Source organism: Ailuropoda melanoleuca, chromosome 9, assembly GCF_002007445.2.
Source record: "Ailuropoda melanoleuca isolate Jingjing chromosome 9, ASM200744v2, whole genome shotgun sequence".
Taxonomy (NCBI): Eukaryota; Metazoa; Chordata; class Mammalia; order Carnivora; family Ursidae; genus Ailuropoda; species Ailuropoda melanoleuca.
This window is the reverse complement of record NC_048226.1, coordinates 33,121,667-33,144,353: the sequence shown is the minus strand read 5'-3', so window position 1 is coordinate 33,144,353 and position 22,687 is coordinate 33,121,667. Positions and strand designations below refer to the sequence as shown.

The 22,687-nt window shown below is 40.7% G+C and overlaps 2 protein-coding genes across 4 annotated transcripts in view; one reads left to right on the top strand and one right to left on the bottom strand.

The window, feature by feature from the left end:
• The window catches only part of NSMAF (neutral sphingomyelinase activation associated factor), a 59,342-nt gene extending 48,755 nt beyond the window's left edge, over positions 1 to 10,587 (top strand). The window contains exons 24-32 of the mRNA XM_034668915.1: positions 746 to 804; positions 3,248 to 3,315; positions 4,119 to 4,186; positions 4,609 to 4,732; positions 5,967 to 6,050; positions 7,225 to 7,375; positions 7,778 to 7,880; positions 7,987 to 8,096; positions 9,117 to 10,587. Coding sequence (XP_034524806.1) covers positions 746 to 804; positions 3,248 to 3,315; positions 4,119 to 4,186; positions 4,609 to 4,732; positions 5,967 to 6,050; positions 7,225 to 7,375; positions 7,778 to 7,880; positions 7,987 to 8,096; positions 9,117 to 9,211 — 862 coding nt within the window. The 3' untranslated portion in view covers positions 9,212 to 10,587. The remainder of the gene's footprint in view (positions 1 to 745; positions 805 to 3,247; positions 3,316 to 4,118; positions 4,187 to 4,608; positions 4,733 to 5,966; positions 6,051 to 7,224; positions 7,376 to 7,777; positions 7,881 to 7,986; positions 8,097 to 9,116) is intronic.
• SDCBP (syndecan binding protein) overlaps positions 10,434 to 22,687 on the bottom strand; it is a 36,706-nt gene continuing 24,452 nt past the window's right edge. For 2 of the 3 annotated variants that reach the window (XM_002918335.4, XM_019798682.2), the window contains 6 exons: positions 21,576 to 21,685; positions 15,855 to 16,016; positions 13,794 to 13,969; positions 13,528 to 13,699; positions 12,685 to 12,776; positions 10,434 to 11,606 (listed from right to left, as the gene is read on the bottom strand). In XM_002918335.4, coding sequence (XP_002918381.2) covers positions 11,552 to 11,606; positions 12,685 to 12,776; positions 13,528 to 13,699; positions 13,794 to 13,969; positions 15,855 to 16,016; positions 21,576 to 21,685 — 767 coding nt within the window. In that variant the 3' untranslated portion in view covers positions 10,434 to 11,551. The remainder of the gene's footprint in view (positions 11,607 to 12,684; positions 12,777 to 13,527; positions 13,700 to 13,793; positions 13,970 to 15,854; positions 16,017 to 21,575; positions 21,686 to 22,687) is intronic. The other variant, XM_019798683.2, reaches the window with a different exon arrangement.

Sequence of the window (22,687 nt, the reverse complement as noted above, 5' to 3'; positions counted from 1 at the left end):
CATTTGGTAGGAAGGCCTGAGAAGCACTGACCTCCCCCGAGCCATCCTGTTACGGATGGGGAAACCTAGGCTCAGAGACGAGCCCGTTGCCGTGCTTCATGGCCGTAGACATCCTGTCTGATATGCTGATATCACAGACACCAGGGGTCAGGGGTGAGTCTGAATGTCCCAGTCTACTTCAGATCCATGGCGCTGGACCCGAACACAGCCTCCTGCAAAGAAATACATAGTTCCACCCTATTCACTGTAGCAGTGGCTTTCCTTTTCTCAACTTCTATAAGTGACACATAGAAAGAGGCCTTAGCATCCCAGACAGTGAAGTCATGAATGAACTTGTAAAAGGAAATGGTAAAACCAGGCAGTGGTATCATCACTGAACAGAGGCTCAGTAAACTGGATTCAGCAGCGAAGCAAGTGACATGCTTGTAAAGCAGAGTTTCAGTAATTTGGGGGATAGTCAGATAAGGTGGAATTTCCAGTCAGGAAGGTGTTCCACTTCGAATATGGCAGCCAGAGAAGCCGAGAGTGGGGATGGTTTCTGGCCACAGGTCTCACGGAAACAAAATTCGAAGCTCCCAAGCGATGATTTGGTTGTGGCAGGTGTAACGTGTGCAGGACAGATCCAGCAGACAAGCTGTGACAGAAAAAAAAACACAGACACTTGGTAAAAGTCACAAGGACTTGAAAGAGATGAGTGTCCCAGCACATGGTTGTTGGTAACTTATAAAATTCTGTCTTTACACAGGGCAGTTACTGGAATAGCCGTCTCTTGCAACGGGTCTTCGGTCTTTACAACCTCGCAAGGTATGTTTTTCTGCCTGACCACTGGTTTACCTGGAACCACGAAGCACGCATGTTTCATAACTCTTGGTTACGGGTGCTGCCTCCACCGAATTTTCAGCAGTTTGTGGCATTTAACAGAAAATGTCATTGTAGTTTGCCAGAAACAATCATGAGCTTGCCTTTCTGTTGCTGGTGACGTTTCCAGAAATGTAAGGGATGGGGCCGAAAGAGCTTATTCCCAGCTCCTGGCTTGGCGGGGGGCACACATGCTCGCCGCGGGTCACCTGAGCCCAGAAGGTCTGGGCAGCTGCGGGTGCAGCAGGGGCGCCCCTGGGCACGGTGCGCTGGAGCACGGGCACGTGCACGTTTGCTGTTCGATGTCTCATTTGTGTCCCTTGATATATATTTTAGGGGATTTGTCAAATTTCGCTGGCAATCTAATTCATGCATTGTCAGTGTTCTGCACTATCAGGGTCTTAGTCATCTGCTTGTATTTAAGACAGCTTTATCTGGCAGGGTTAGCAGCCAGCTGTCTGGAGGGGACTTGTCCTTTAGCATTTATCATAGGAAATCACGGGTTTCATTGATTAAGTCTGGAAATGGTGCCATCCAACTAAACCCTTCCAGAGAAATCAGAGTTACCGCTCTCGGGTTATGTAATGGTGGTTTCTTATCTGTAGCATGTCCTTCCTTGCTCTTCCAAGGACAATCTCAGGATGCATAAAACAGAATTTTCCACAAAGCATAGATAATGGTTCTACCGTAGGCCAAAGGAAATTAACGTTCAGGACACGCGCTGGGCCCCGTTCGGGTCAGCAAGACGAGGCTCTGGTAGAGGGACGCGATCCGCGTTCTCCCAGGGCCCCGCCCGCCCAGCGTGCCAGCATCGTAACACAAGGCTGAATGCTTTATCTTGAAAGCATTTGATCTCTAAAGCTTTTTATCGGTAAGCAGAACCTGAGTTCTTAGCTGGCTTTGTCTGCCAGGGTTTAAGTCCTTCAGTGTGCTGTACTTTTATGACCTTGTAAACCATGAGTTGGGGGAGCATGGAGGCTTAAACCCCTGACGCTCATTAAGCATGACATCCCTTCTTTGTAAATTTACCAAGTGAAGGGGAAAAAGGGTTCTTTTTTTTTTTTTTTTTTAAGTCAAAGCCTTTGTTTTTTCTGTTTGTTGCTTCTATCAGGAACTTGTAGTACTGATTTATATACATCCTGGTCACCACTGCAGAGTGACCGTCCTTCCTAACGCAGTGGTCCCCGTTTAGCTGCGTGGGCAGGTGGGGGGCTCGCCAGCTGCGAGCCTGGCCGGGGCAGCGGCTTTTGGCAGGTTCACCTCTAGCACGGGCATGGAATCTTTGGTTTGGAGGACAGCATCCTTACCCCGGGCTGGCTTGCGGCTTCCTGTACGATGCCCCAGATTCATGAGCGGCAGGAGACTTTGGTGACCGCTCAGAAGTGTCTGATGGGAAGCGCATTCTTCAGAGTCAGCACAGTTGGGAAGAGGCTCAGAGTTGAGAATGCCCCGCAGGGTCAAGTTCAGGCGCCGTGTTTACTCTTCGGACTTTGTTGGCAAGCTGATGCTGGAGGGTGTTTCAGCTTGATGATAGTCTCAGGACTCGTGTGTGTTGGTGTCACAAAAATGAGGTCGAAATGCTGAATGTTACTACACAGAAATCATTTCAAGCTCATCCTGACCTTTTCTGTATCATGTTGTATGTTTACAAATTAGGAAATGTGTTACTTGCTTCAAATATGGGATGTTTGGAGCTCATTGTCATTTTTGCAGGTCTCAGTTCCCAAGAGATGGTTTTGCTACACTTTTTTAAGCTTCTGTTAGGCGAGGAAATTTGAATCCCTGCTTTATTATTCTTTAGGAGGTCAGTGGTTGCTTCATAAATGCTAATTCAGTGCAGGGGTATCACACCATGATTGAGCTATTTGTTTAAAAATAACATATTGTCATGATTTTTGTCTTTAATTTAAAATTGCTATTTTATTCCTCCTTAACTTTTTTTTTTTTTTTAAGATTTTGTATATTTATTTGAGAGAGAGAGCATGAGCACGGGGAAGGACAGAGAGAGAGGGAGAAGCAGGCTCCCCGAGCAGGGAGCCTGATGTGGGACTCGATCCCAGGACCCTGAGATCAAGAACTGAGCTGAAGGCAGACGCTCAGATGACTGAGCCACCCAGGAGCCCCCCCCACCCCGGCTTTTCACTTTGAGCTTCTGTCAGTGACTAGGCCTGCTCCGTGTTCAGTCATGCTGAAATGTGAGCAGTGTGCTGGGCCTGCACTGGGTATGTGCCGGTTTCCTTGTCGTGGGGTGACAGGTCACCGGATGGGGCCCCAGGTCCTCTGGCCCCACCTGCCACCCCGCTTCTGCTGCCTGCTGGCCTCCGCTGTTGCTTGTCCTCTGTAAGGGTCGGGAAATCTTTCTCATATGTTTGCCTTATCATTAAATCAGATTCTACCTTGAAGATGTTCTCCAAGGAATCCAAAATGCTACAAAGAAGTATATCGTTTTCAAATATGGTGAGTTTATTTTAATTTTAAACCAGTGGTATGATGGTAATTCACGTAGCAGTTTGTTTTATACACACATATGATGGCATTTTGTTTCTCCCCAAGCAATTGGGTTTATTCCTGTGTGGTGTCTACAGAATGCCTCAGTGACATTACTTCTAAATTCAATTTAAAATTTTTTCAGAGTGCCTCTTTCTCAAAATACAGTGATTTTGCTTTTAGCCTGGAAAGCTAGAAGTACCACCAGTAGAATTCTCCTTAATCAGTCTTTCCTTTTCTGGAACCGTCAAACTAAACTTGTCTGTATTTTTAAATAATGTACGCATTTCTGAGTGGATAGGACACCGTATACTAGAAAACCAATTCTTCTAAAAAAAAAACACACATTTGATTGTTCATGTAAACCATCCAAAAGGTTTTGAAATTCCCTAAAGAATTTTGGAAGTTCTACTTACCTGTGGAAGTCTGTAATCCAGAGAGGCTCCTTGAGGATAACTCGAACCCACCCTCCCCTCATGATTTACCCATGTAAGGAGTTCCTCCAGCCCACGGCTGCCGTGAGGGCCATCCAGAGCCCCTGAAAATCTTCAGGCTAGATCCATGTGCCCTGGACACACTTTGACTTTCTTACATGTGGGAAGAAACTAAGCATCTGGAATTAGCCAGTTGAAAAAAAACTTCCCAAATACGAGGAAGGCCAAAATAAATAGAATTTGAGCATTAATTTTGGGGGTAGCTTATAAGATAGTTTTACCCCCTTAGAAATGTACTAATTATGATAAGTTACTAATGTCAAACCATTTGTTTTTCAGGCTCTATCATCTTGTTTACTTTTGCCAGGAGATGCCACTGTCATAAGTTCTTCGTGGGATAATAACGTGTATGTATCAGCGTGCTCACGCTCCTTGCACGGCATAGCTGTCTTTGTGGATGGAAGGCAGGAAAGGACAGGTCTTCCATTGGTGGGACACTGAGTTGTTTTCAAAAAGGAACAGATATTAGATCAGGGTAGTTCTGGTGGCTTTGACTGTGATTATTTGAATCTAATAATTCTTCCCACTGGACTCTGTTGTTCTCTGTGTTTTAACCTGAGGTGAAAACACAAATGAGCCAGACCTGGAGATTTCTAGTTTCAAATTCAGATATTGAGTATTTTAGTTTAATAATGTGAGAACAAGTACTTTATAATTCTAGTGAGTCTTAGTGCAGAATTAAACAACATAACTTTCCTTGAATATGTGTTAGAGGGTTTCAAAATTAAGCTAGAATGCTTTTTAATAGTCTCATTCTCTTTTCTGTTAGCTATTTTTACTCTATAGCATTTGCGAGACGCCAGGACACATTAATGGGACATGACGATGCCGTTAGTAAGATCTGTTGGCATGACAACCGACTGTATTCCGCATCGTGGGACTCCACGGTGAAGGTTTGTGTAGAATTTCTGACTTAAAATGTTTGGATACTGCAAGCATTACAAACCATTCTGCACCTATTGTTAATGTGCTCAGTCACTTCACTCTTTCTCACTAAGTGTATACGTCATCTGTAAAGATACTGAATGCCATTGCCTGTGTGTTTTCAACATTCATACTCCTCAATAGGAAGTCTTCCCGATTTTTGTAGTGTGTGCTTAACAGGGTTGGAATGATGTGGAATTCACGAGAGAGAGTTACGGAGAAATACAGGTGACCCTTGAACAACACAGGTTCGAACTGCACAGGTCCACTTAGACATGGATTTTTGTCAATAAATACATAGAGCACTGTAAATTTATTTTATGATTTTCTTAACATTTTCTTTTCTCTAGCTTACTTTATTGTAAGCCTATGGTATTTGGTACCATATTTGGTACATGTAACACAAAATACGTTAGTCAACTCTTTATGTTATTGGTAAGACTTCCAGTCAACAGTAGGCTATTAGCAGTAAAGATTTGGGAGAGTCAAAGTTATACGCAGATTTTCAACTGCATGGAGTGGAGTTGAACTCCCCCACATCGTGCAAGGGCCAGCTGTATACAGTAGCAAGCCCTCTTATCTCACACAGTTGGAACTAGCTGAAAATGTCAAGTTAAAGTGGGGAATCATGTCAAGTTAGAACATATAAATGCACATTCATTCACCATTCTATTGAGGTGAGCCAGCTTTGGCCTCTTCTTTGGAAGCCTACACAACTATCTTGCAAAGACCACACCAGTATTCATCATCCTCAGTTTCCAGTTTGCATTTATATAAAAAGCAAGCAAGAACCTAAAACTGTTAGAATTCCTTCTAGTTTTTTTTTCAGGATTCCCCCCATTCTTACAGATGAATTTTCTTGCCTACACCAAATTTTAATAATTTCCTTGGTGACTTGCCTTTTTGCATCTCCTCAAAACATTAGTAGACACTACAACACTTTTGCACTCATGTTCGCACAAAAACCACCAAATACAACAGCAAAGGATAGAAAGAGACACACAGGTGCAGCTGACACTCAGTGAGCACCTGTGGCGGGGATAAAAGCAGGGGCACTGCAGGAAGGAGCCAGAAGCATTTCAGGGCTGTATTTTGTTGGCATTAACTGGCAGTTGGTTGATCAAGAGCGTTTTCCTTGAATGTGTTGGAAATGCTTTCGTTCTAAATGTTTGCAAATACCTTCTGCAATATATTCCACCCCAGGTGTGGTCTGGCATTCCTGCAGAAATGACCTGCACCAGAAGACAGCGCTTTGACATGCTGGCCGAGCTGGAACACGACGTCAGTGTGAGTACCGGCGACGGTGCTGCTCGGAAGCCGAGATGGAGTCTGGCGGAGGGTGGGGGCGGTTGGTTTTACCTGTGTGCTTCTGTTTTTGTTTCATTGGCTTTTGCTTACTGGAAGAGAGCATGGCTCTCCGTTCTTTTCTTTGACTTGACTCTTTGGGTTTCCAGGCCTTGTCTTTTTTTCCCTCCAATTTGCTGTTTCCCTGAGAATTAGTTATGGTCCCATCAGATTTCCAAAATACCAATTTCTGAGCATGACACTGAATATTTGGACACTCTCAAACTATTTGGGGCAACAAGGTGTGCCCCATCGTCTTTCGTGTTTTCTGACACAGACGGTAGAAGGGGCCGTCTGTCCAGCGTGATGTCCTCTGGCAGTCTGGGGCGGCCCAGTAAGCACACGCCAGCCGGGGCGGAACCACAGCCTAGCTGTTTGCACTCGGCCGGTCACGCCGGTCCCACTGCCGCACCTCCCACTTGAGGTGACAGCACTGCCTTATCTCCGAGGTGGCGAATGGATGCCTGATTTGCATGGTCAACAAATGAGCTGAGGTTGAGAATTATTTATGTAGTCTGTAACTCCAGGTGGGCATGCAGACATGACCTTGAGAGAGCCCCTGCTTTTCCCAAATCCCACAAATAATCACAGGTCAGCTGTGCCTCCCACCGTCCGGCACCGTGGTATGATTTATAACTCATGGAGGTATCATTCTGAAACCTGGCAATTGTAGGCTATTTTAAAACAGCAAATGGGGCGGCTGGGTGGCTGTCAGTTAAGCATCCAACTCCTGGTTCAGGTCGTGATCTCATGGGTTGTGGGATCGAGCCCCTTGTCCAGCTCCATGCTCAGTGGGTAGTCTGCTTGAAAATTCTCTCCCTGCACCCCTCCGCCTGACTCGCTCTCGCACATGCTCGCTCTAACAATAAATAAATCTTAAAAAAAAAAAATCCAGCATTACATTTACCCTACCAATATTTCATTTAATTCACTAGCATATGAAGCAATTCATTTTTAAATAATTCAGTAGGCGATGTTGAAAGCCGTCTGCTGAATCAGCCTCATCAGTACGCCATACAGTGGAGTTTAACCTTAATCAGTCCAGATAGTGGGGTCAGCCTGGGCAAACCACTACTGACCATAACCCTAAATGGATACTTTGTGTTTTCTTCCTTAGGTAGATACAATTAGTTTAAATGCTGCAAGTACACTGTTGGTTTCAGGCACCAAAGAAGGCACAGTGAATATTTGGGACCTCACTACGGCCACCATATTGCACCAGATCCCATGCCACTCAGGGACTGTATGTGATACTGCTTTTAGCCCAGGTAGTATGATCCTTTTCAATACAGATGATAACTGGGGGATTTGGAATTATTACTTTAAAATAAGAAGAATGTAAAAAGGAAAACTGCCGATAAAAAGTGTCGCCTGTATCTGAGACTGCTTCATGGCACAATACCGTATACTTATGCCATTGGCACCTACAGAGAAGCAGTAGTGGACACTGTTCTTAATTCGTCAGCTCACAGGAGAAATTAATTTATAATATGCAAATGAACTCACACCAAAGGGTCATCAGCCCTGTGTCTTAGAAGCATTTCAAAGAGAGGAGAGTCATCAGTCAAGTACAAGTAGCTCAAGGAGCATGAAAGTGAACGTTCTGCCAGAGGTAAAATGTCAGAATAATCTCCCACACACTTCTGAAGCCGTGCCACCTTGTGTTACAGACAGTCGCCATGTCCTCAGCACAGGGGAAGATGGCTGTCTAAACGTCATAGATGTGCAGACAGGGATGCTCATCTCTTCTCTGACTTCAGACGAGCCCCAGAGGTATATTTTTTGAGTTGCTAATGGGGGAAGACATGTACAAATTCATGACCCTGTCATTTGGGCTTGCTTTGGCCAGGGTAACACAGCCCCTCCTTCATGCCCGCAGATGCTTTATCTGGGATGGAAATTCTGTTTTATCTGGAAGTCAGTCTGGTGAGCTACTTGTTTGGGACCTGCTCGGAGGAAAAATCAGTGAGAGAATACAGGGCCACACAGGTAAGCAGTTATGCAGTTGACTCACCTTTCTTCCTAAAATGCTGAACTCAAATCTGCTCTTCCCATCAGGAAACATCCTCTTCCCAGGCAGGAAACACACCATTTCCCTCCACTCGGCCAGTGGTCCCCTCCAGCACCCTGGTGGGCCAGGTGATCTGCAATCTCTTGGGTCCTTCAGGACTGAGATTGATGTTGACAGACATTTGATTCCAAAAAGGAAGTTTTTACATTAACTTCCACGTGGAGAATTAAAAACTATAGTAAAAGCTGGAATCATTGTTTTACATACATGCCCATAGTTTTAAAGAAACCCAAACACAAAAATAATGAATTACAATGAAAACGATCTTCTTCCCACCACTGGCCCCACCCCACCCCACCCCACCCCCAACGTTCTCCTCCCCAAAGGATGCCTTCCAGTCTATCCTGGAGGTGTGCCCTCTTACGATTGAGAGGGTAGGTTGTAGGCATGTTGACTGTTCTGTCCACTTGGGTTTTTCCACTTAGTATCTCGTGGAGATTCATGGTATTTGTGTACCTCGGCATGGTTGCCTCTTCATCTTCTGGAAGATTAATGGTTTTTAATTCTTCTAATATCTATGGCTATAAGTACCTATTTACTTTCCACTGTGACCAGTAACTGTCCCCTTATTCCCTTCCCTCTGTCACTCAGTTATGTGGTTATTTCCTTAACATCGTAAAGTGATCTGTTTACGTCATCCTCAACTTACTGGCTTAAGTAACATTTGACTCCTTCCCGTAGGAACAGAACTAGCAAACTTCCACCAGTTCCCTACCTTCTCCTCTCATCCGTGTCCTGACTACTGCTGTAGGAAGCGCTGTTTGCATCCCGTTATTTTAGCTTTACGTTTAAGTGGTTTTATTACTCAGAAGTTCTTGTACCAGTTTTTAATTTATACACCTAATTACAGGATGAGAGAAGACAACATAGTACTTGAGAGTGTATTTTGGGGGGCCCTGGTCAACTTACTATCTAACCACAAGGTCTCTCTCTCTTAGGTGCTGTGACATGTATATGGATGAATGAACAGTGTAGCAGTATCATCACGGGAGGGGAAGACAGACAAATTATGTTCTGGAAATTGCAATACTAAGTGCCTTTTCCTCTCTTGAATGTTAAGTTGAACTCTATTTAATGTATTTTTAAACCAGACTTTTAAATGAACTGGTGAATGTGCAATGATAGTAATTAGAAGTTTTACCACATGAGACATTTGTGGTTTTAAACTTCCTAAATCATGGCAACTTCAATGAAAGCCATTGGTTGCCATCCTGTAAGGCAGACAGATATGGCAGTGTTAGGGAGGAAGCGTTACATTTGTAAGGCAGACGATCATCCCAGTATGCTGATGGTCAGAAGACAGGTTTGGGTGGCAAAGTAAAGTAGCTAAGAGATACGAAACTGAAATGGGAAAACTTTCAGAAAACATTGAACAATTCAGAATTTTCCAAGAAAATGTGCAGTATACTCTACTACTTCTGAGTCACTCTGTTTTGTCTTCCTAACCTACAGAATTGCTGCCCATCTGGGTTTTTGGGTATGTGTTTTCATGAAGTGGTTACTTTGTATAACCTACTGTCCTCAGATTCTAAGAACCTGGGGAAAGATTAACAATTCTTGTAACAGTAAGTTTACTGTGTATAGGAACGGTTTATTTCATTATAGCTATTAAATGCTCATCTTTTCTACATTAAAAATATTTTTCTGTAATGAAAGCAGTTTTCATTTTCTTATTTAAGTGATTTATTATTACCAAGATTAGTACCTTTTAAGAGCTTCAAGTATTGATCCTTCTAGAAAACCATACTTAAGTGATGTGAATGTCATTCATTCTTACATTTTTGGAACCAACCTCAGACCCAAATCTAGGCAACGAGGTAGGTAAACTGGGAAACATTCGGTTTGCTTTTCCGAATTTCAACAAGGTAAGCTGTAAAGCAACACTGCTGATTTCCTTTTATATTATGACAATGTTTTTAAAGACTATAGAAGAGTTTTATTTTGTAGGCTGTATGACATGGAGGAAAAATGACCCAGGGTAACAGTTTTCAAAGTTCGTCGTGTCATTAAACAGGACTCAGTCTCAGGTGTTGCAGGGAGCGTCCGTGGCCTCCGTGCGGTCCTGATGCTCAGCCTGAAGCGTGCAGGCTGGCCATCTGCGGTTCACAGGTTGAAGCACTTCTCCTAACACACACTCTACTGTCTCGGCAGAGCGCTTCCGGATGGCCGCTGCTCTGGGAGACAATTCCCATGGGCCCAAGGTGGGAACTTCACATTCAAGTTTGGTGAAAGGCACGGACAGTTTCCAAATGATGCAAGAGACTAAAAGTCAACTTTATTTATACATATTGAATTAGATGGAATAGGCATAAACCAAAAAGAAAAAAATGAGGGTAAAGGTCACTGCCATTTTGTTTGTGGGGAGGGGTCAGGAAATGACCTGGGAAACATCCTAAGACCATCCCAAAGTAGCTAGGTTACAGAATGTTAAATGACAAAATTAGGTATTATTCCACTTAATCTACAAATAAAGGAGTCAAGAGTTTATCCTATTTGGTATGAGAATTTTTACATTTAATATATAGTGATTCATTTCTCAGAAAGTAATACCAGTAACTTTTAAAGAAAGAAATTTCCATTACACAATTGACTAGAAAATCTCAAATGCAACTAAGCAGCTATGTTATAGCTCAGTATGTACCATTAAATTGTTCTGGGCTAGTGTACATTTCAGTTTAACATAGAACTGCATTTTAGGTTGTAGAAAGGCAGCAATAGTTATATTTTGGCTTTTATTCTAGATGCTTAACACAGTTAAGGCGACAGTTGAAGCATATTAAGTAAAGGTAGTTACAAGTTAATGACGATCAACACAATCTCTTGCAACCTACATACACTGTATAATGCTTACATGGAATGAAACCAGTGTACTTAATTGGTGTTTCACAGGCACATACATACACACACACACTCACAAACTAAAAAACCATCAAAAGCAATCATTCTATATGTACTATGGTAACACATTAAAAATGCAATTATACCATAGAAGTAAAGTAATATGAACAGCACTACTTGATATGTAAGATAAAGGTGATTGGTTCTAACACAGAGCTAAGCCTGTATCAGTCATTCTAATCATAATGGCTTATAAAAGCACTGGGTTTCCAGTAGAGAAACTACTCTATGAAAATCAGTTAATCTGTCCAAAGTTTCACATCTGTAAAACCAGGATAAGGCTATAACGATCTTGAAGTGTGAACAAGATATCCAATCAAAACAGGAAGATTCCCAGCCATGATGTAAGATAGAAAGGTCTTCATGCAGCATATGCTCTCTGGCTCCTAGAAAGCTTCATGTGCATAATATAAAGTTAAGTTGCCCAAGAAGTAAACTGGAGAAGTTCGGTGAAGTTTCCACTGTGCCATGACTTTTAAACCTCAGGAATGGTGTGATCCATCAGGCTTTTCATAATGCTTGGTGCCATCCTATGGGAGAATCACTTTATTAAATAGTGCGGTTTGGGTTTCTTTTTTCAAAAAGGCTATGCTAATCCAAGAAAACTCCCATTCAAACTTAGCACTTGTTAGCATCAAGTGGGACTGTGGGGAGAGGGAAGGTCTTTTTTTTTTTTTTAATGAGTTCAGATCTAGGAGTCTCAGGGGAATCTCGCTGTTTGCAAATGTACCCAGTATGAAACGCCATCTGTACCTTGGCTAGAAAAGTTAGATAAGATACAAGTAAGTCCTGGTATATTAAAGCTGATGACTAAAAACAAGGAAAACGACAACACTGTTATGCACTGGGAGGGAAATGGTAAGAGGGAACCTATCACTGGTTTAAGAGAACAAGTAGTCTTGACTATAACACTTGCCTTTTTTTCCTACCCAGAAACTGAAAAATTTTATTAAGGTTATTGTCTTTAATCTTTTAAATCTTACTTCCACAGGCAAGATAGATTCTGAAAGAAGGATCTAAGTTGGCTTGGCAAAAAAGCTATGATAGAAGCCAGGATTTTAAAAGTTCTAGGGAAGATAACAACACTTGCTGCCTCTTTTCTATTCCCCTACCCAGCTGTCCAATCCTCATTTCCTGAGGCCCATCCTAGCACCACATCCCACACCCCTACACGAATCTACCTGCCCCCTCAGATGCTCTCAGAACAAAACCATTACTCCTAACATCCCATAGGCAAGAATGCTCCATCATGAACTACCAGAATAGATTTCTACTGAGCAGAGGAGCTGCAGGCAGAGTGCAACTGCAGTCAACTTTACTGAAAGCTGAAATGAAAGTCTGCCCACTTCTGCTCATATACCTCTTTTCAACTAGAAAACGTCAACATTTCAGAAGTGTATGGTGAATTTTATTCAGTACTTGGGAAGTTGTGAGGGACTGTCCTTACCTACCAATTCTTCTGATATAAATAAGTAACTTCAAATTTCTAGATAAATGCCATGTCATCCCTTAGGTAAAAGAACCAAAGATTTGAGACTTAATATAAGCACTGTACTTTCTTTTAACTCAGAGGACCATAAGCACCAAGTTGAAGTACTGTCTACTTACCGTTTAATAATATGTTCAAAGATAAAAGCAGGCATGATTGTAATAGTAACTACAGTCTCAGATGTTGACAGTATGTCTGCAATTTGAGAATCCTGTTGAAAACACGTAATGAAAATTAATACTAAGGCTTTATTTCATAAATATGAAACTATGTTATTCTTGATAAATATGTATGTCCTCTTACTTTTTGCTAAGTTCTCTAAAATCTGACCCTTAATATTTATAATTTTTTTCCAGTTCTTCTTACCAAGTTTAATTCTATAGAATCACCATTTTACAGATGGAAACAAAATTGCTAAGTAAATTGAGTAGATATTTTAGCCAAAATATCTGTTCATTACTGAAGATGAAATAATTTTCCTCACATACAATACTACCCTCAGTTAATGGTGCATTCTTAACGAAGTTTATGAAATAAACAGGTCTTAATGAAAACCTTTACACTTTAAAATAGGCATATTTAGGAATCTGTAGAGGAAAAAAACAAGGTATTAATATAAACAGAAACCATGACTCATTTCCTACCAATTCCTGGGCTGAAAAAGCTGAGCAATCATTCATTCAGAATGTCATCAAAATCTTCAATGCCCACGTCTCCACAGAATTTTAGTTCAAGGGACTGCTGAGATCAGAGTCAAGCCCTTTGCTATGGGAACATTAATTACAGATAGCCCAAGTAATTCCTTTGGCCTGAGAGCACAGCCAGAGCCCCAGGTCACCCATCTCCCCACTGAGTTTCTATTTATTTTGAAGGTCAACATGAAAACACCACCAAAACACACAAATGGAAAAGACAGCTGCTAAAATAAAACAGCAGCACAAGACATGAGTTCTATTCCTTACCTTCAGCCCTATGACATTCTGCCCGTTGACTTCACAGATGTTATGTTCTGTGAGAAGACCATTTCTGGCTGCAGAACTGTCTTTCACAATGGATGTTATCTTTCCATTTTTAAAGATAAAGCCCACATGTCCAGTACTATCCTTATGCATGGTAACTGTCCGTTCAAAGGGCCTGTAAACATAATGGATTAAATTAAAAATTTCACTCTTCTATTGGTCCAAGTTACTCTTTGAAAGTTTCCATGTGAACTGTCTAGTCAACTCACCTGTCACGAACAGTCATAGTAATCTTCTCTCCAAAAGCTTGTTTGAGCACCTTGTGTGCTTTATCAGAGCTCCAGCCTGCGCAGTTTTCCCCATTGATCTGGAGTACTTGGTCCCCAAATCTCAGACCAACCAATGAGGCTGGAGAATTTGCCTGGACCAGCTGAACAAATATGCCCTAGAGAATAATAAAATAACTTTGGTTATTTACCACTGTTATGATATGGTTTAAAAATGCTGGAAAATTAGGAACAAACTGTTCGGATTAGGAATCTACCCTAGTTAAAAAAAAAAAAAAAAAAAAAAAAAAAAGAGAGAGAGAGAGAAAGAGAGGGAAAGAAGCTACATGAATATGTGTGTCGTTACTCCCAAAAAGGAAACTGAAAATTTTATCGAGGCAATGACCCCAAAAAATAACGGAAAAATGTGAGATCTCACTAGTAATTTCTACCTCATGACCCACCACCCACCTGACCAACCTCAATCATCCCCTTCATCTTGGAATAAAAAGTCTAAGGAAAATAAAGTAGGGTTTCCATAATAAATGTAAGCTTCTATGGGTCTGGTAGAATACAAAAATAGGTATTGGCACATGGTTCTTGTTTAGGGGGAAAGCGAGTCAACTGTTAGAAATTTCATGATTTCTTTTAGTTTAAAAAATGATAGTTTAGTGTAAGGTCATAACTCTCCTTATAGCTGAAGGACTCCTTAACCCATTTGCTAAATTATAGGATAAATAAGATTGGGTTTATTGAACAGCCTAAAAAGGTGGGTACATTCAATACCACTCCAGTTCTTAGAAGGAATCCACTATGAAATACAGAAAACTCAAGTTCAGTAAACGAACGAAACCCACATGGGTATTTATACTCCTATAAATTCCCAAACTCAGATGTTGAAGAAAATGTAAACAAACAAGTATAAAAGAAGAGTAAAATTGGTAAAATATGAAAGTGTCTACAAAGTTGGACCCTTTCTATCCCCTTAGGCTGGATCAAACATAACTTCTGTCCTGTGTCTTACAGTTTACCTTAGGGCAGTACTGAAAACTACACGGCACCCTGTAAAATGGTCAGAGCAGTGAGTTTTGACCAAATGGAGAAATCCACTGCAGGGATAAGTGCATTGGAGATAGGGGCCTATGAAGAGTGTCTTGTCTTTTAAGACAGAGGAAGGAGCAGAGAAGAAATCCTGGCAGATGGGCAGCACATACTAATCACTGAAAGGAAAGGGAGAGCAGTGAAGTCAGGGCTTCGAAAGAACACGCTGTTGTGTCCTGAATAAGTTACATGTGTGTAGTCACTGATGTCCTCAGCCCTCTGGGTGGGTAGGCAGGCAGGGTTGGGGCTTCCTACCAAGACCAGCCTCAGCCATTTACCACAGTGTGGGACACTCATTATCATTTTCTGTGTGAAAAAGTTGGACGATAAGACTTAAGACTAATAAGGAATCCAAGAGCCACAAATCGGGATAAAGACTCAGCATATCCTTAACAACCCTAAATGCCTCCTCAGAGAGTAACCCCGTTTAATTTCTTCAGTACAGTGAGGTAAGAGGTAAAGTAATTACAAAGGTAAAGGTATGGCTGCCCTAATTAGAAAATAACTTTTACTCAAAAAATGACCTATTAAATTCAAAATGAAGGATGGAAATAATAAACCCGCAAACCGACTTCGCAAGTTAAATGATCATTATTTAATTTAAAAATAGACGCCATAAAGGCCACCGATTCTCACTGGTCAGTCTCTTAACATCACATATAATGCCCTATTTGAATGCCATTTTATTTGTATAAACTATGTTATAATATATGAAGACCAGTGAACTTTATTCCAGAAAGAAGACTCAAAAAAAAAAAATTCATTTAAGGTAATGAAGTACAAACTCTGCCTCTTCAGAATAAGGCATCACCAAGTGAAAAAAATAAGCAAATTTAAAATGATCTTGATTATAAATGCAATATTATAATTAATTAAAACATTCCCACTGTAAATTATTCTAATAGTGATCACTTAATATTTCAAGCTATTTGGACAAACTGAAATACAATTTAAAATACTTACATTATCTATTGATTTAAGCCTGAGCCCAATTTTTCCATCTTGATCCTTACACAAAATGACTTCACGAATCCCTTGCTTAATTTCTGCTCTACGAATTCCAACATCGTTACCAGTTACAGGAGCCACCATATAGTTCATACTGGAAGGTCTTGCTACCAACTGCTAATAAAAACACACACAATGTGTCAATACTTAGAAACATTCTCCATGAAAAAAGAAAAACCTAAAATGATAATTAATTTGAATATATTCACTTGTGGTTTCCCAAAAAGTAATCTGCACGGTTCCTTCAGATAAAGTTTGACTTATGCAAAAAGGACCCTAGTTTTTATTTACTAATTCTTAAGGAAATTTATCACCTCCAGTAGATTCAATGACATACTTTCTGAATTCACTGGTATGTACTTCATGTATACTTTGGCTTGTCTCCAAATGTATTATCCTTGAGTTTATTTTTTTTTTTTAAAGATTTATTTATTTATTTGACAGAGATAGAGACAGCCAGCGAGAGAGGGAACACAAGCAGGGGAGAGTGGGAGAGGAAGAAGCAGGCTCATAGCAGAGGAGCCTGACGTGGGGCGATCCCATAACGCCGGGATCACGCCCTGAGCCGAAGGCAGACGCTTAACCGCTGTGCCACCCAGGCGCCCCTATCCTTGAGTTTAAAGGCCATACCATACTGCTAAAACTCACACAGTATTTTCCAGAGGGTTCTTTTATATGTGGTCTGATCTTTATTAGACATCTACTGATCCTTTCAGCATTTCTATAGAGAGGGAACCTTTTTACCTCACAGTGCCACTGTGAGAATTAAAACTGCATGTTTACATGAGTACTGGCACACGCAAGACAGGATAATATATTTCTCGTTCTCTGTAATGAACATTTAAGGATTAACCAATTATATGCACAAACCAGACTGACCAAGAACGGCTATAGGAGGGAAGCATGGCAGATACCCTGTTTCCAGTTTTTCAATTTTCTCAAGTTTTTTTTTTTTTAATAAATGGTTTATTGATACTACATTACAAAGAATGACAAAATTGTATTATCTATATTTCTAGACTTAATGGCCATCCCATAGAAAGCATCTTTGGAATAGACAGGAAATTTTTAAGAATTTGTTTTCCCATAATCATAAAGCTGCCATACGCAGTCTGGGCACAGCTAGTGCAACATTTTCCTCAACCCACAGGCTCCGTTCCCTTACCAACTATTCATAATATGCTTGGGTCACTCACAGGAGAAAAACACTGTCAGCATCAATATTTAGCAGCATTTCAAAATACTTTTTTTTTGTCTTGAATAAAAAGCTATTCTTTTAGTGAAGTAACTTCTTATGTCTTATTACTTTTATACACAAGATATGATCCTTTAACATTTATGTAGGTAAGTATCTCCCACTTTTTTGAAAACTCCCAAAGACTTTGAGGATTTTATTTTTTTCACAATAAAAGAAAAGGGCAGTGTCAACCCATAAGAGTCAGCCCAGCAGCGTAAGTAGAGCCTCTGCAGAGCTCAGCTCCTGGTGCAGGAAGCGATTTCACACCCTCCCCTCACTCTCAGATCTAAGAGAATTCAAAGCAGTAACTATCTGTATTACTTCATAGCCTAGAGAGGGAGAAAACAGATGTAAAAAAATAGTCTAATAAAAATATTGGAAGCCAAATCTGTTCATTCCAGATGTCTGCAAAGGAGAGATTCTATGGAGTATGTAATGCAAAAAAGGTATCACTCTTAACAGAAAAATTGTGGACACTCACTCAAGGCCAGGGAAGCAACCAGAAAGAGCAACTGATGCTTCAATTGCATGGTCACCAGGAAGGGCACATACCAGAAAATTTGGGACAAGGCTTCCTGGTATTGTGGTTCAACAGCCTTCGGGGAACGGAGGGAACCAAAGGCCTACACCGTCACGTGCGAAAAGGCTACTATGGGAACAACACGACAGTCTGAAATCAGCTAGAGTTTGAGTTCGACACCACTTAAGTCCAGCCTGCACTTGCTTTCTTGTGAAGGACTAGAGACATGCAGAGGCATCTCTGACATGTGTAGGTGACCCTTCTCGTGAAAGACAGAGAGGAGCCTCTTCAGGAACACTTTCTACTCATTCGTTTTCATTTCAGTTCACCATTCACTAGAAAAGACACTGTAAGCTATCCCCACTAGCTTCTAACTTGGACACGGCACCAAAGTACTACACATACAACTGAAAGAACGACATTTTCCTGGTTCTTCCACTGGGCGGGCTCAGTATGCTTCTTTGGACTGAACAGGTTGGTTTGACCTTGTTCAAGAAAAGCATGTAAACATAGCGCCAGATTTTGTTAGTCTCTGTGACAGAAAACTGGTGAAGCACTCCTCGGCTCTTGTATAATTCAATGACTGGCTTTGCCACATCCTTGTACTGTCTTAGACTGGCAGCCTCGGCTTCGGGTTTATCATCCTGCTGGACTAATGGTTCACCCATGATGTCATCAATCCCATGTACATGATGTGGATTAAAGTCCAGGTTATATACCCTTTCACTAGGAGGGTGAATCCAACGTCGGCTGAGGTGATCTTTGAATGTTTCAAATGGAATGTTCTAAGTGATCACTATCTCAAGTTTTCTTGACCAAAACTGGTTTTTTATTTTAAGTGAACCCTTTTCTCAACCAAAAAGACAGTGAGGGAAGAGCTAATCAAAGGCTTCTTCGTTGGAATCTGTCAAAAAAAGAAAAAAAAAAAAAACCACCTCTAACCTACTTAAGAACTGTGATGCTCAGAGCAGCATTCATAGGGAAAGAGGAACCTCAATTACATAATCACCACAGATGGCAAAGTTTTTGTTCAGAATTCCTGGTAATTATGATAGCATATTCCAAAGCTAATAGTCTAACAGGAATACTGTACATACACAACTACACTAGAAATCAGAATGCAATGCCAAAAAATATTACTTGTGAGATTATAAAGATTCAAAAGAGAAATGACTACAGCTATAAGAGACACAGGAAAATCAGGTAATGGGATAGAAACAGAAAAACTTAAAAGCAAATGAATTAGTTTAGCTGGAATACAGAACAAACAAAAGGGTTGAGGGGCCTTTGGAGTGGGTATTACTATTGGAAAATATTTCTTCTGGCAATATTTTTAAGTACTTGACTTACTAGGTGTTCTTACTTATTATGACCAACACCACATTACCACTGTCCCCTTCCCCCATTGTAAGCAAGCAACCATTTCTGGCGAGGGCTACTACAATAACATTCTAGATCGTCTTCCTGATTCTCCACAGAGAGCAAGCAAAGAAATCTTAAAAAAGGAAAAGAAATCATGATTAGACCACTCCTACAACTCTGATCCCAATCCCTTACACCATGGTGTACGATGCCACACAGTGCCTGGTCTCCACTACCCCTCCAATGCCATCTGCTGCCATGTCCTGCCTTGCTTCCTCTGCTCAACACACAAGTCTTATCTCTCAAGTCCACTAAGTTCATTTCTGCCTGAAAGCCTTCAAGTTCCATCACTACTGTACGGAATATTCTCCCACCGGACATTCACATGCCTTACTCCATTTCACTCAGTTCTCTACTCAAATGTTAACCCTTCAGAAAGAACATACATGCTCACTATGTCAAAATATAGCCCTAGCACTTTATTCACTTACTCTTCTTTCATTTGGTTCATGTCATAAGCACTGGTTTATTTGTCTACAATGTGAGCTTCAGAAGTGTGTGTGGTGGGGAGAGGGGCATTGCTGTGGTTCACTATTGTATCCACCTGGCACAGTGCCTGGAATGTGTGGGTTCTTAAGCTACTGAGTCTCATCTCTACTCATTTAAGGTGCCAGTGGGAGACAACCCATTAAAGGAGTTCTACCTTAAAGGATACAATATATGCTTTGAATGATCAACCAAATACATGATGCATTTTCTTCCAAGGCCCAAATAAAAGGTCTGGAAACCAAGGTGTGGCCATGGGAATGGTTCCTCTCACTCTTATATCTAAACACACACAAAACTTTTGCATCCTGTCCCCACATTTTGAGCTCTACAGTGTGAAGGTCTTATTTAAGAGGGAGGAATGCCTCAACTGGGGAACACAACGTTTCCCCTGAATTAGAAGATCATCACCTGACTGCTGTTTTGGACTTCATATACCACTGAAACAAAGGCAAAAAGAAATTACTGAACAGGCAAGTGTGACTAATCCTAGTTACCAAGAAGAAATTGGGTTGCTGCTAGATAATGGGTTCGAGACTATGTTTGGAATCCAGGGGGTTCTTTGAGGTGCCTTTAAATAGGTCTTCCATGTCCAACAGTAAAATTTATTAAAAAAACACCAAAAAACAAAAACAAAACCCAGACTTCTGCGGGCAGTCATAATGGAGCCAGGCTTACCTTCTTGCTATAAATAACTAAAAATCTGGAAAAATAGGAGGCAACAGTTTTTGAACATTGGGCATTAGGCAATGTAGAGCAGTAATCCCTGAAAGGAAACATGTGAGGTGAGCCTTTTCATCTCCTGGCTTTCTTACGGCCACTTTGCGCAAGCTCGTTAAGAGAAGTGGGGATTGCACTCAGCCTCACATTCGAGTGGGTCTCCAGGGAACTTGCAACAATGCGTCCCCTTTATAGACTTCCAAGCACCAGCCTCTAAACAATAATGCATCTCGAGCTGGAGTTGAATTGGCTACCCAGACCACTATCTGGACTGGAACGCAGAAGTACAAATCCCAAGCAGAACACTGCACTCTTGTAAGCTGGGGGGACAAAAATCAGGAAGGCTGAAGAGCTAGTAAAACAGCAAGACTTTTCAGGGCTGAGTCTCAAAGAGGAAGGAGCTACACAGAGAAAAAGCTCCAGAAATCTATATACAGGTCTCCTTGAACCGTCTGCTAAATACTAATCTCAGTATCTGTGAGGTAAAGCTCCGGAGGCCCGGCAAAGTACATGCAGGAAGCTGTAAGCTAAGCCTTCCTGCAGATCACACAGGATTGGCAGACATCCAAGGTCCTACCAGCAAAAGTGGTGTGCTTACTGAATACCCAGGGCCTTCAGCAGAGAACCCGAGGGGACACACATCTTGGGTAATAGGGCTACATAACCCTACAATAAAGGCTGTTTCAGACCTACTCTAACGACATGTAAAATCAAGCCTCAGAAGGACCAAGCTGATGCACATGTAACTTAACTGCTTGCCAGAACAAGGGAGCTTTAGACTTTGGAATGTTAAAAGATTATGACCAAAAAAAAAAAAAAAAAACGTACGACAGACCTGTATTTCAGAAAGATTAACCTAGCAGCGGCTTAGTACTGTTTGATATAAGAAGTTACTAGAGAAAATTTAAGAGATGACTGTGATAATCTAGATAAGAAGTACAGAAACCCTGAAGAGGGTTATAGTAGGACTGGAATGGATAAAGTGCATACAAGAAACATGGGGAGGACAGAATCACTAGGTCTTAGTAACTGACTAAATGCAGAAGACTAAGGAAAATGGACTAGTCAAAGGCATTTGGATCTTTAACTCCTAATAAATTAGAAAAGTGGTAAAAGGTCAAAAGAAAGTAGATCATTTAAGAAGCGATATCCAGAAGGCAGTCTAAAATTAGAGAAGAGAGGTCAACGCTAAAGTTATAAATTTATGAGTTGGCCATGAAGAGAAGGAGATCACTTGTCTATGTCTAAAATATGGCTTTATACAAATCAAAAGTAAGTACAGTATACGTACCCCCTGAACTGATGCTCCAGGGACCAAGGCCATATTTGCACGGATTTCTTCTTCATTTAAACTCAGGCCCATGTACTGGTAGAGCTCCGGATACAATTTAGGATAGAGATCTAACATGAATGAATAAATAAGTTTAAATAAAAAAAATAAATAAATTTAAAAAACCCATTAGAATATTTAATATGAAAACTGTTATTATGGCTTCTACTTGTGTTAAAAAATTACATGTATGCTATAAAATCTAGAATGAATCTAAATTAGCAATTTGGAAAATCGTCTCCTTATCTCTATAATGATAATTACAAATGGGAAATATAGAAAAAGCTGAAACAGTCAAGACAGAAATAATTATTCCAAATAAATTATCTTACCTTTCTTTTTTCTTAAAATACATCTCTTTGATTAGGAATTTCATAAGCATACCACTGATTCTCCACCTCAGAACAACTGACTAAAATGTTTATTGTCAAGCCAGCTACTTTACAACTCATTTAATAAACACTGCTATGAAATGATTCTTCTGAACTACAATAAAAAAAAAACCAAAGCTTACAGAAGTCTATTTAGTATCTTATTTAAAAAAAGTTAACCACATTCCAATGAAATCTTGGAAACAATGTATTTAAACATTAACAGTACTTAACTTAGTAGCAGAGTTAGGTACTATTTCCAACTGTTCTTTTTTTCACAGTTTGTGATTAAAATGAATTTTCTGAAAGAATGTTATCAATAGCTATGTCTGGCTACAAAAACCTATTTTAATACTCTTTTTATCTTAAGTCGTATTATTTAGGGGCTCAGTCCTAAATCCCTATAAACTTAGAAGGAAAAGGAACCAAAGATAAGTATATGGAGACCTAATGAAGATTCCAGAATTTGGGAAGCTCCCCCAAAAGGAAGTGGTTGAAAATTTCAAACCCCACCCTCACCCCAAAAGATGGAGGGACAGTTCAGGAAGTTCAAGAGCAGTAGCATGGGGCATAGCTCACATATAAGTTTTCTTCATAAATCAATCAGTCATAAGTTAGGGTCTTATGAGGGCTGAGACTTTACTTAATTCACTTAATTCTGATTAAGTTATAAAACCTATCTTCATATTCACAGTTTACTTT